We start from the raw sequence: 14,252 nt of genomic DNA on the forward strand, positions 1-14,252 counted from the left end.
ACCGCTTATCTTATTTTCCTCTTATTTCTTGTAAAATATTTATCAGCGATCACCATGCCAGCATGCATAGATGCTATCTTGACAACTGTAGCAACTGATTTAAGATGAAAATGGCAGATCAAGTTGAAAACACATCAATGCATCAGACTGTACTTGAGTCAGTATATCTATGTATTTCTATCTTCCCAATTAATAGAGATGCTACCCACTAATGTGGGTAGCTTCTTTTCCAGTTCCTCTCTGCCCGCAATAGTTCTTTCTTTTGGTTGTAGCCTACTGGACAGTAACACAACTGCTTTAGGTTGACCACTGTCTGTGAGTCTATCCCTTCTAGTATTTGCCATAATGTCAATACACTCAACAGCTTCATAATGTCACAATAACAAAATGATTTAACTTGTGATCTTGAGATGCCGAGAGATTTAAAAGAATAATTGCAAGCACAGCCGTTCTTGGCTTCCATACATGACAATCCTTCCAATGGTTGTTGAGATATTTTACTTGGGACCACAGTGGTGGACCGGCGACATGTTCAAAAGCATGTGCATGACATTTTTGTGATATATACATACCTCATGCTACAATAGAAATAAAATCCACACCTGAAAAACTTTTATACTCTTGCACTTGTAAGATATCTAAAACATGACCAGGGTTCTTTACCACTGTTGTGCTTGTGGTTATTTTCTGCATGCCTGTGTGTTAAAATGGGGATAAGGTGAAAATGGTGCAACACACAGTTTTACATCACGAAATTAGATTTGATCAATTTTGGACAGATGAACCTTCCTCAAAGACTGACCTTGGTGTGTTTTTTCTTTGGCCAAAGCGATTGGTAGGGCACTGTGTGACAGGCCGTAAATCAGAAATTCCAGCCGAAGTGATGTCAGCCCTTTGCATCATGTGTTGTCGCTGCACACTGTGAAGACATGTGGACATGTGGTCACAGCTTGTTCGGCCACACACCCCTCAGTCACCCAAAGGATTTATCATGGGCAGTCAGATGCACATGAACATGCACATATGCATGGTATATCTTTCAGGACAGTAATTTGATATGTAATGCTAATATGTCCCGAGCAAAAACCTGAGCAAAAACAATGTAAAACCATGAAGAAATGTTCACTCTGTGTAACACAGTCATCTGAGGCATACGTGACATCACTCTACAGGTATTTATAAGTATGGACATACCACGGAACAGTAAAAATGTTTACTGTTTACTATTTATAGAGTTGCCTGTCTGAGTGTGGCTGTTTTTCAGTGCATGCTGCTGTATGGGAATAGTTGACCTGGATAACCAGAAGTATATGAAAAGCTCTACTGAGTCAGTTCGAGTTATTGGCTCCTCACTTCTGGGAACCTCTTGTTAAGGGGTCAAGGCAATGCATACTCCAATAAGCATGCACATGATTTGAACATAAAATTTATGGTGACGTGACAGTTAGCATCTGTGTTAGCTTTATCGCCCCAGGCAGTCAACTGGGCTGAGCTCATCAGACAAAACATAACATCATTATGTTCCTACAGTTCAGGTTAGATCCATACTCAGCCATCTCATATGAGGATACAAAGTTAGCCTTCCCCGAGGCTGATAGACATGGCAGCATGATGGGCTTCAAACAATGAAAGCCCTGGCAGAACAAACAGAGAATGCAAAAATGGACATGAATTAGTAAAGTTAATTATTCTGTGTATCAAGGGAGACGAGGGATTGAGAAATACCAGCAGATGTAGACCAGTACCTTGACACAATCGTAAGGCAAAATACACTTATTGGCTTTTTTTCTCAAGCTGTCTGTATGTTACATATGAAGCTACAGCCAGCTGCCTGTTAGCTTGGCCTAGCATGAAGTTCGGAAACTAGCCCAGCTAGCCAGGCTCTGTCCGAAATTTAGCAAAATCTGGCTACTAGCTACTCTAAAGCCCACTAATTAACAAGTTATGTCTCATTCGTCTAATCTGCACAAAAAACAAACTGTAAAACAACCAGTTGTGGTTGTATTGGGGTCATATACCAGGTTATTTCTTAGCCGGACACAGTAACTTCTGAGGTGTCCACTAGTTGTCAGGCAACCTCGAAGTGTCATAGTGACTCCAGGAAGTCGGTCTTAATGCTAAGCTAAGATGACCGAATGCTGTGTACGACAGCGGTGTCGAACTTCTCATATAACCCTCATCAAGAAAGCAGATAGGTGTATGTACCAAAATGCTAAATGTTCATTTAAAGGAATGAACTATTCCTTTAAATCCTGCAATCCTGCAAATCCAGTAGACAACAGCTTAAAAACTGATTTAACGTTATGGTCTAAGATTCGGAAAGCTGTTTACGCTGTAGAGGACGTGCCTAATCTAAGACATATGGTTTGAATAAGTTAAAGTAGAAATATAAGCAGTCACCTTAAAATGCCCAAAGCCAGGTACATTGTGTCTTCAGGGAGAAAAGGAACAATGCTATCTCAGTGCGCTGGGTTTTGCTCCAATCTGTCTGATTCGCCTGGGAAGATTTTTGAATGGCTTTGTCTTACAGCTCACATATGACTTACAAGCTTGTAGCTCATCACAGAACAGGTGGTGATTTTAAAGGGTCTAATGAGAGTGAGGTGAAATCCTTGCATGCATTTAACAAAATCTGAAAGAAAACATGTTGTGATCAGCAAACAAGATCTACTCAATCGCAAGTGGCTACTCAGTGCGAAAGATGGACCTTTTGTCACCATAAACCCAGACCAGCCTGCTGACTGACAGTGTGCATATATCCAAGCCAAGAAGTGATACAATCTGTATCCGAAAGCTTGTATGACTTATAAGAATTTGTATTATTCGTACTGCTGAAAATTTACAGCCCCAGTTATTCACGGGTAGCAAGACAGTCCCAGTTTAGTTAAGTTTTATTGCCCTTTGTGTTGCCAATATCTCAGTCAGTGTTTCAGCAGATTCCTTTGGACGTAATTCTGAGAAAAGAACCTAAACAATTCACATGAACTCCTGATGGCCACAGATGGCCACAGAAAATAGCTTTCTGATTTAATGAAATTGACAGTTAAAGTGATATCAAAAGTATTATATCTCTAGTTAAACAACAACAGCTAACTTATATGTAAAGTTGATGGTTTTTGGTCTTTAACACTTTGTTTGAGTCATCGCTCCTGTTTTTATGTACTGGTAATTTCATCACCTAAAATAGTGCCACAGATGGAGCTGTATATTTGTGGCTTTATTTCAATGGTTGCACCTTGCTGTAAAACTATCAGCACTATTAAACTGGGGCACAGATAATGTATGATGGCCTACCTTTGATTTGCAAAGCTGCCGCATGTTGCTTCTGTGTAGTAGGTTATATGTTCACAGGAGTTTTGTGGCTTTTTGTTCTGGTCACATCAAGACAAGAAAATACTGTTATGTATGTCAAAGGGCTATGAAATTAGGAAAGCCAATCACAGACTAACCAGGGAGTCAGTGAAGCAGTTAAGGTATTTATTGCAAGTTAGTAGAAGATGATGATAGAAGAAAGGGAAGGGGAGCCATAGCAGAGAGCCAGGGAATGATCGGGGCAGAGCGAGGCAGAGGAGCGTCATACCTAGTCTACACGTACACAAGTATTTGTCAAAAGGTAGCTTTTCTTTGTATTTTGACCTTTCATACACACACACAAGTGCAGTCTTAGCTTACTGAAAACTGAGCATTCGGAAAACTCCTTCCAGATTTTCAGCTTGTGACAACAGCGTGTGCACTGTCATCTGTTTTGTTCACATGAGGAGATGTTGTGCAGTGGCAAACGCAGCCAAAATACCGTTGATGCTAACCTTGCTAACAGGACTTTTTATATATTTACATATAAATAGAGGTACCCTTCCACCTCTGGTGAGCAGAGGCGTTGCAATGCGCTATGGAGGTCACTGCTACATAATCCAACACTCTCACGCCAAGGCCGGTCATTGATTTGTTTATTGATTTGTTAGATAGGCTCAGACCACTGGTGGAATAAATTTCATTCAGGCTTCTGATTGGCCAGCATGTCTTTAGGGTCATATCGCCACCTGTTGGTTTGGTATGCTCTTGACAGCAACGGAAGAAAAACGCTGTTTTAAGAAATGCATGTGGACTCGGGCTCAGCGGTGGGTTCCACCAGGTACTGTGTAAGTAGCCTAGTTTGAACGTCATTTCTAGGACAGAGTTTATGTGCTACTAGCATTTTAAGAGTTGCACCAGCTGAAGTAGTTCCAACACAGACACAAGTCACAACTTTAATTTTACACCTAGCCCTTAGCATGTGTAAAGTCCTCTGTAAAATAGCGGTTGGCAGGATGAGGCCGTGTTTCACATGCTGTAGATTCAGGTTGTATCGCCTGATCACAACGCTTTGTCCTAGTTTATGTACCTTTTTGTCTTTGTTTGCTCATTAACGTTAGCTATTTTTAGCCATTAGCCTGTTCGCCATTATGTAGCAAAGTGTTCAAAGAGGAACATTTCTCAAAGAGGAACTCATTGGGCACGAGAGACTACATGAAGAATAGTGGTTTTCACAGGCCACAGGAAATGAAAACATAATTTTTCAACAACAATATTTTGGTTTGGTTGGACTTGATTATGATGATGAAGTTTGCCATTTTGTGGTGTGCAGACATGCTAAGAAAAGTAGCCCATGATCACTGATCTGAGGTTATTTACCCTTAACAGGATGCACAGCAAATAAGAATCAATTTTTAAGCAATAAAGGCACATTACCTTTTGGGGTCAGATCTGATATGCAAACCCACCTAGCTAAAATAACACTTCTGACCTCATGCTGGGCAAAATAGATCAGAGCCTGTGAACCTGGGGAACAGCTCAGCTCAGTGAAACACTTCTAACACAGGTATTGATTGAAGGAAAGACTTCAAAATAACAGTTATTCTGACAGTTATTTTCTGGATCAATCGATTTTTGATCTAGAAAATGAAGAAAAAAAATAGTAAAAATGCCCATTATACATTCCTAAAATGAAAAAAACATCAAGAAATTACTTGTTCTGTTAGACCAACAGTCCAAAGACTGATGATCACGTGAAGAAAAGCAGCAAACCCTCACACATTTTGTTTGTTTGTTTTTTTTACAGTCTACAGCTATGCTGACAGCAGTGCATTGAGATAAATGCTAACATCAGTATGCTAATATGCCCACATTAACAATGCTAACATGCTGATGTTACACAAGTTTAATGTTTACCATCTTAGTTTACTATGTTAGCATGCTAACAGTTACTAATTAGAACACAAACTACAGCTGAAGATGGTGGGAATCACAAACCAAAGCATTGGACAAATTAAAATGTGATGATGGCAAAATGTGAGGGGAGTACCAAGTCATTCCAATTCATCCTAAATGGGTCGAGAATGTGTGAACCAAATTTAATGACCATCCATCCAGTAGTTGGGTGGAGTCAAACAGATCTATCCTCAGAGGACTATGAATGTCTGTACAATCATGACAATCCATCCAATAGGTGTTGAGATTTTTCAGTTTGTTATTCAGTCTCTTTCAGAGAAACTGATCATGCAACCAACCTATCAATATTGCCATCCCTAGAGGAACACAGCTAGCATGCATACAAAATTACTTAAACTATTTATGAATTATTACTATCCTTAGACAGATTCTCTGTCGATCAGCTGATTAATGAAATAATTGTTTCAGCAGTCCATAGAGTATGAAAAGTAGATTTTGAGGTAATAGTCAGAGCTCTCCACTATCATCAAAACACCAGATGTATTTTTGGAAGAGTGTTTCATCCCTCTAGAGTTCCACAGACTTGCAGACTGAGGCAGTTCTCTGAGCCCAGTCCCTTGCTAGGACACTATACATTATGTTGGTCTTCCCTTTATTTTGTCACCCATCTGCGTTCATATAACATACTGTACAGTATGAGATTTTCAATTTGACCAACTTTACCGCCTGCTGCAGCCAAGAGACAAATTACCATCAAAGGATTTCATTTAAGTCCTATCAGCCCCTGCCACTGGCCATAAATCACTGCATCGTCATGTCCCCAGTGCATGAAAAGGCTAAACCGTGGGTAAAAAGTCCTTGGGTCAATACTCAATGTACAGTGAGGACAAACTGATATTGACTAGGAGGGGAATGAACACTTTGCTCAACCTGCTGAAAGGCCTAGATTAGGGGCCCCTGGACAAGCCTCTTGTCAATCCCTCTTTCTCAGTGACCTAATGTACCCAGAACAGCTGTGTGAGGGCGCTTAGCAGTTAGGCCAGGATGACAAGTCATTGCTCACCTTGATATATATACTATTACATGTGAAACAGGAGAGTTTGTTGAAGGGTATGATGGCTGTGCATGCTAGCAACAATATGTCCTCATTACACGTTAGGTATTCATCTTTTGGAGAGGGATTTGTCTATTGTCCATAGTTTCAATGGCTAGAATAAGATTACTCAGATATCTTAAGAAAGAGGAAAAGGCGCATTAAAAATCAGTAAAAATCTTATGTTAGCTGAAAGTAGTATGCCTTCTCCTGTTAGTTCATTGGATCACTCAAGTATCCTTGTTGCAAAAGTGATTATTCCACCAATTTTCCCACCAGCATCACTTATCTTGGTAGTAGTAGGCTGCTTCTCGAGGGCAGCACTGGAAGAAAGGTAAGACAGGATTTCCACAAACACAACAGTGTAAAGACCTGCTTGTTTAATTCAGAAAGGATTATATCCACCTTCTTTCACAGTCCATGTACTTACACACTATACAAGGCAGTGAAATGTAGGTTCATGTAGGTAACAGTGAATGTTTGAACACAACTCTTTAAATCTTGCAATTGCACAACCAAGTGTTGCATCACAAGGTACTTCATTTACAATGGAACAGAATCTGAACGGACATCCAAATTCAGATGAATTTATTTATACAAACTTTGTCAACATATCAAAACAAACACGGCTCAATTTCTCATTTTCTATTATTCTAAATACAATGTTAGACACGTTCAGACACATATATTGCAGCTTTGCAGCCTAGCTGTATTGCATTTTTTAGTAGCCAGTATCCAGGTACCTAAAACAAAAAAACAAATAAAAGATACTTAGATTGCAGTACTTCAGTAAAAACTGCAAAGACAGGTAAAGACTTTCATAAATGACTGTTGATAAGTATGTGTTTTGTACATATTTCAGTGTATTTTTATACCACAAGGTGTCAGGTTTTTGTGAAATCAAAAACAAAAACGAAAACAAAATCTGTGTGGATTGTGCAGTGACGGTGAAATGTCCTTGATGTATAATAGATGTCAGTAAGCTAAACTCAAAACACCACCAAACACATCTGAAACATCAAGCACATCAACACAAACATTCTCAACCAACCAAGATTCACACCAAGATTATAAAATATACTTACTGTTTCAGCATCGTGCTCCAATCCTGTGTCGTGATGCTCCATCTCATCGTCTCTGAATTCCTTTATAACCTATTAAAATAAACCCCAAGAAAATTTATTAAGTAAGTGCACTTATTCAGATTTCATTGCATCAGTAATGTCAAATCTGGGGTCAATCTACATCAACTTTGGTTAATGAATATAACTCATCAGATTTGTCAACATAAATACACTCTGGGAAATACAAAGGAGTATACTTGTATGTATGTACTTAGACCCTGATACAGCAGCCTCTCTCTCTGTGTCTAACGTTGCATAAACACCACAATCTTATGATCTATCAAATGTTGATTTAGAATTCAAAGGTCAATTTGGAGCTATCGGGTGCAGCCCTAGTTGTATCTAGTTTTTTTATAATGGCATATGTGTTATAACTAAACAAATGTGTCAAGCTTTTCTGGCAGGACTGACAATAAAATGCCAATAAAAAAAGTTTAGTCTGTTCTCTTTTAAATTGTCTAATTTACATGGTTCACCTGTGAATGTTGCTCCAAACTGCTGGCTACACCGAAACCATTTTCTTTATTTCCATTAAAAATTAACCGCATGAATCAACCGTGAAGCCCAAACATTTACATAACTGGATCTGTGAAAATAACAGATGAAATCACTGTTTAGAAGACCCTGTTTCAAGGTCTATTTTCATGTGCTGAGTGCTGGCTGGACCCATCTGGATAATATCCAGAGATGTGCAGTAAAAATCTTGGCATTCTAGTCACTCCTGAGCTCTGACAATGTGTGTCTGCCTTTGCCATTTACCAATGATCTCCAATGCTGAATCAGTTTTAACAGGGAATTAGTGATGTGTGTAACTTTGATTTGATTTTGCTTTACTACCAGAATATTTTTCTGAAATGTATTTTGTGTCCTAAGACGTACACTGTTTCAGATTAATAACATCATAATAACCTTTTAACCAAACAACAAAACAAACTGCAGGGAAATCAAATTAAGAGCTCCCATTCAACTTTTTAATTTTCTAACTATAACACCTTCATTTCAGAACTTCTCTTTCTCTTTCTTAAGTTTTTGATCCACTATATGGCATGTATGCTTGACATGCAATCTTTGACATGTAAAAGTTGTCTTGTTCAGATTCTTCTTTGTTTCTGCGTAACATCATACCATGAGTAAAACAAATACACAACACCACTCCTCAAAGATGTGGGGCAACGCAAGTATTACAGAGAAAACAGTGGCCGACTCACTTGTAACAGTTCAGTGTATCTCTCGGGGTCCTTTTCCATCAGAGCTCTTATCTGGCTGTTGTAATGTTCTGAAATACTCTCCTCCACCGCCACAGTGCAGGCCATTGCGCCCTCTTTTCCCAGCAGTGCGGAGGACGCACCTGGAGTAGATTTAAAACAGAAGGAACACACAGTTCAGATTTATGATATGTACCACACTAACCTACATTAAGGAATCCCAAATCATGACATAATCATAACACTGTCAGAAATCATAACTCGTTTATGCATTTGTATTGATCTTTAAAGTTAGATATCTCATAACTTATGAGCTGTACCAACCTAATGCAAACCCAGCAATGTTCCAGAGGGGCAACAGCGCTGTGGGACGAACTCTGTTCTCTGCCAAAATTTCATTGAATTTCTCAAGGTGTTTCTTTTCTTGATCCCACATTTCCTGAAGAAAACAAAACAAGAACAAACACTGACCAATTATGAGTCACACTAGACAAGACCTTTACAGACTTTCCAGATTCACCCTGTGCCAAATGTACTATTTATCAGCGTACAAGAAGGGACAAATCAAAAGTTACGAGTGAAATTTCATATTTCTACTATACAGCAACTCCTCTTTAAGGAGCAGTCTGGACTCATGCACTAGGAAAGCATCTGGAAGCAGCCACATTGGTCGCTCTGTTCTGTGTGCAGCCAACATGATTCCTGGGTATCGAACAATTTTTTGAAATGGCATGTGGAGTCATCTGTGATGCCTTTCACAAATCTGGTGGACACTGTCGCCAGTGGACAGACTTGTGTCCTACTTCAAAACTATGTGTCACACTCTGTCCATACCTGGATAAGAGGTCCAGTCCTAGATCGTCCCAACACTGCCATCTGGCCGGCGTAGATGCGGTTGGCCCCGTATTCACCCGCATGGTCCACGCGCAGGATTCGGTCCAGCATCTCCTTCTCCTCACTGTCGCGTGGGGGCGGGACCACACTGTAAGCGCGTGAGCTCAGCTGCACGGGCACTGTTACATACAGTTTAAGGTTAGCTGGCAACGCAATAGCAAACAGGACTTATTTTTCGCTCTTTGAAGGACCTCGAAGCTTTGAGTCTGTCCGCACTAGGAGCTTAAACATCTGTAACACGTGAAAACCCTATTTAAGATACTTCAGTTTTCAACTTTAAGATTTTTCCTAAAAATAATAATGTCATGATGAGTATCTTACAGCTGGAAACTGTAGCTACACAGCTAGTGATGTCTGTTTCCTCGTGTTACAGAAATGATACATAACAGTGAAATATACAACAAGCATCTCAGAGTGGGGCAACTATGTTAGCTAACATCTGTTATGAAACATTATGTCCAGTGAAGCTCCTGTCGACTTCAATCATGCTACAATAACAACTGAAAGAACAGTTGTGTGAAAAAAATAGGTATGAAACTTCCGACAACATAAGATGTTGTCTACTGTGTTTGTTGTCATTCGTTTTTCGCATTTTTTGCACTTTAGCTCTTAGCTGTCGATGCTAAAGAAACCTCCAGACCTACAGCTTACCTCTGCATGTTAAACACTGGCGAATCATCGGAGACCAGTAATATAAAGCTGTGTGTGTGGCTCTTTGCATGGTGGTCAGTTTATGGCTTAACTACCTGCGTCAACGAAGACAAATGTGTGCAAACTGTCATTGCAAAATGTCAGAATGGACGTGGCGCAGGTGTATGACGTCACCGCGTTACGATGGACACATCACTGCGCGCCCTCCCTCAGACAGAGCTCTGAGTCCTCAAGGTAGTGAAAGTGTGTGCTTTAAGTCTTCTTGGGTCTACGTAGGTCAACATATCTCTGACATGAAGAGTTATGCATCACAGATTATTTTACCTTACAACCTGTACATAACTGTATATTTACCTACAAACAGTTTACTATGATGAACAATCTTCAGCCACAACAGAAAGGTGTTTCAGCAAGGAAATGGAAAAGCTAAAGTGATTTATGTTATATCATTAGGATGATTTTAGTCTGTGAAACTGTCTCAGGAGGGACTTTCCAATATATTTCTTTTGACAGTGAGTGATATTTTGGAGGGGTTTTTAGTTTTTGTTGGTGTTGTTGTTGTTGTTAACATCCGGTTGTTTCTATGTGAATAGAGGGCTTACAGATGAGAATAAATGCATGGCCCCACTGTCTTGTAAAATTACCTGATGTCCTTTACTAGGGTTGTTTTATTTTTCATGTTCTGTCTGTGCAGATCTGGAGTTTGTCACTAGATGGCATTGTGTTTCTCTAATCTTAAAGACTTGAGACATGCACAAATTTACAAATAAGCTGAGCTATGAGTATTATTCTATAAAAAATTAACTGGTCTATAATAAGTTAGTAAGAAGCATGGAGACCCATGCAGTTCTTTGCTGGTTCAAGAAGTATGCTTAAATTTGTTATTCAAAGTTAAAGAGAACCCAGACACCAACTAATTGAGATACATTTGAAAAGTTATGTGGCTGGTAATGTTTTCTTTTAGTATGCATTGTATGACTCAGAAGGTCCCAATGTGATCAACTGTATAATTACCCACCATCTTTATAACTACTTATTGCTATGCAGGGTCAGCATCCTGGACTGGTCACCAGTCTGCCACATGGCTATAGCACAACACAAACAAATCCACACATAACAGCCAATTTAGAGTTCACGCAGTTCACCTGACCTACATATCTCTGGCCTGTGGGAGGAAACCAAGCATTTAAAAAAATAAATACAGAAAATTGCCTTTTGGCCAGACACTCTCTCCTTTCTGTGTCAAACAAATCATGAGTGCATCTTTTGTTTAGGCTTGTTATATAAGACCGAACCTGACAATAAGGCAATTAAGCAAAGAAAACCAGGCAGTCGCTGGAGCAATCACAGTCCTTGCTGATGGTCTATAGATGGCAGTGTTGCACAGAAAAAGGCCTTCTGATGCCAGTTATACCTTGGTAACTCCAGTTGGTCCCAGTTTTCATCATCATTTCAGTGCCAGTATAATATATATGCCACTGCAAGTGTGGGCCTCCAAACGAGACAGCATGCAGAACAATTAGATTTCACATTTTCAAATACAAACAAAAAAAGAAGAAAAAGTGAAGATGTCAGCCTTAAATCAAAAAGTGTGGTGTGTTTGCCCTGAGTCTGCATAATCGTTCACTTTCTTTCATTTCATTATGTCAGTCAGCATTATTCATAGTAATGCTTGTCCTGTCCTGTTTCAAGAGCAGAAAAAAAAACAAGTGTTCCTGCAAAGCACATAAAATAGTGTTGGGACGCAGGAATCTGTGGAATGATGGGGTTGACTGCTGCAGAGCTGTGATGGTCATGAGTAAACAAGGCCAGGACAGTGAATGGCGGGGTGTGTCGGTTGTCTGTGTGTGTGTGTTTGTGTGTTTGTGGTGAGACACCGGTTATGTGTTTCCCTATCTGTCTGTCTGACTGTGGGTGGCTACGCATGTGTGGCTGCACATCGGTACGTGTGGGTTGCCTTTGTCCTCTCTGTAGGTCACAGGTGTGAGCAAGGCTGGATTAACTGCTCTGGGGACCCAGTCCCCCAGGATCCCAAAAGCCCTGGCTTCACGGTGCGTCAGTGGGCTTTGGTAATTCAACTTGCTAATTTGTTTGCACCTGTAAAACACAATATCAACACATTTTTACCTAATTTTCTGGCCATGTCTTGCACACCACCAATCTTACACATGAAGTTCAGCGTACTCGTCACAGGGATTACTGAGTTGAAAACAGATGTCTTCTGTGGCTGTGGAGGGAGCTGTTTAAAGTCTAAGAAAATAACCCGGATTATCTCATATAAAGCCATAGAGCTGCATTAGGGGAAATGAAGGGTCTAACATTTTGGAAGCTTGACATACTAGGGACTAAAAATCAAGATTTTGAACAATATCTGCAACAACAACAACAACAGCCTCCTGATGAATGTAATGTCTCTTTTAGCTCTGTTTTTGGTTTCTAGCAACTTCCGATGGTTATACATGGCTCTCTAGCTGCTAAATGCTCCATGGTGCTGAGCAGGTAGTGTGCAGTGGGTTTTTAGAGCTTTTTCACTGAAAACAATTTCCTGCTGTGTCTGCCGACAGGAGCTGCAAATCCAAGAGAGAATTCATTGTCATGTGATACATTGCTTTTTTTTTTATTAAAGCCTCTTTAATGTATATCTTCTAAGTCTCCTAACTTTGTGGAAGTGCAGCACTTACCTCCTGCAGTTGACCTTTAAGATCTTTATTGTTTTACTGTATATTGTGCTCACATGGTGCATTTTCCTGAAAAAAGTGTGTTAGATTAGCCAGATGAGATAATCACATCAAATTAACAAATTATCCAATATGTACACACAGAAAACCCAGGACCAGGATGTTTCATTTCAGCATAAGATTGATGATTGTTTTCTGGGTCCCTTGGCTTATAAGGAAAGTGCCATTTATACTCTATTAAGTGCACTGCAATTAATAGAGGCGAAAGAGTACATACACAAAGGAGGGGAGGTGGGGGCCAATGGGGACTTAATCCAGGCATGGGTATGAGGAGTCAGGGGATGAATACCTGAACATCAATTGACTCACTATGATGTCAGGTCCAAGGGGCCCTTAAGTGGATCTTGAGACTGGGGCTTGATGTCTGAGGACAGGCTGGAGTGTGTCAGGCACGCTTGGCACACATGGCTGGGGGATTTATGGAGAGAAAACAGAGCCTTTCAACACAAGTGGTTTGCAGAACCGTGTGACAGGTGTAATGTCTGTCCCCAAAAAGCAAACGGGCCTTCTCAGACTACTGTCTAACGGACATATGAAGTAATACTGGGTGGCGCGGTTGAAAAAGACAGACCTACAGAAGGTGCATGCTTTCGTGCTCTTGAGTGTGTTGTGATTGATGTGTGGATTGAAGAGCAAACCACAGAGCCGGAGAGGAGTGAGACTGGTGGAAAAAAAAATGTCTATATACCTGTATGTATATATGTTTTTGTGTCCGTCTGTTTTTGTGTGATGTTTGCACCCATCCATGGACGTGTGTGAGTCTGCACACCCTTGCTCCGAGGCTCTGGTCAGACAGTGCATAGCTGTGGTGGGACCCAGGCTAAGCGCCTCTAGACTACAGTGAGTCAACAATGTCTGCTCTCACTGAGAGGAGACATGATAGGTCTTGTCTCGTTTGGTCCCTGACTGGTGTGGTGGGACACCCAAAGCTCGTGTGTGGGTGTGTGTGATGTGCACATGATTTTAAGTAAAATTAGTTATTTTCCCAGATGTAGAATATGTGACAGCAGCATGCGTCAGTGTCTGCGTTTACACACGTAATATTGTTCTTGACAACCCTCCCCTCGAATAAATTTAAAAAAAAGAATGAATTTGGTTAAAAGCTTTATGAGCAGCTCCAGCCTAAGGCGAGCCCTGGATGATATTTTGCTTCGGGGTCAACATCTCCATCACCTCAAACTGGAAACTTTCAAACTTCATTGTGGAATTGGCCCTGCGTGAACGTGTGTGTGTGTGTTTGTCTATTGGAGGGCATTTCTCTCACACAGTTATGTAAGATCTACAGTGAAGAAATCAATGAAAATCTTTATCATGGTGGCTAAAAAAAGACACAGAGTGA

At 40.3% G+C, this 14,252-nt stretch overlaps 1 protein-coding gene across 1 annotated transcript; it reads right to left on the bottom strand.

Moving 5' to 3' along the window:
- Window positions 1–6,872: 6,872 nt before the first annotated feature.
- coq7 (coenzyme Q7 homolog, ubiquinone (yeast)) lies at window positions 6,873–10,319 on the bottom strand. Its single transcript, XM_041933926.1, has 6 exons — window positions 10,176–10,319; window positions 9,465–9,643; window positions 8,955–9,069; window positions 8,634–8,773; window positions 7,387–7,455; window positions 6,873–7,044 (listed from the first exon to the last, which is right to left on the bottom strand). The coding sequence occupies exons 1-6, from the start codon at window positions 10,243–10,245 to the stop codon at window positions 6,967–6,969; spliced, it is 651 nt and encodes a 216-aa protein (XP_041789860.1). The 5' UTR covers window positions 10,246–10,319; the 3' UTR covers window positions 6,873–6,966.
- Window positions 10,320–14,252: the final 3,933 nt, after the last annotated feature.

The sequence above is a fragment of the Chelmon rostratus genome, chromosome 3, assembly GCF_017976325.1.
Source record: "Chelmon rostratus isolate fCheRos1 chromosome 3, fCheRos1.pri, whole genome shotgun sequence".
In the NCBI taxonomy this organism is placed as follows: domain Eukaryota; kingdom Metazoa; phylum Chordata; class Actinopteri; order Chaetodontiformes; family Chaetodontidae; genus Chelmon; species Chelmon rostratus.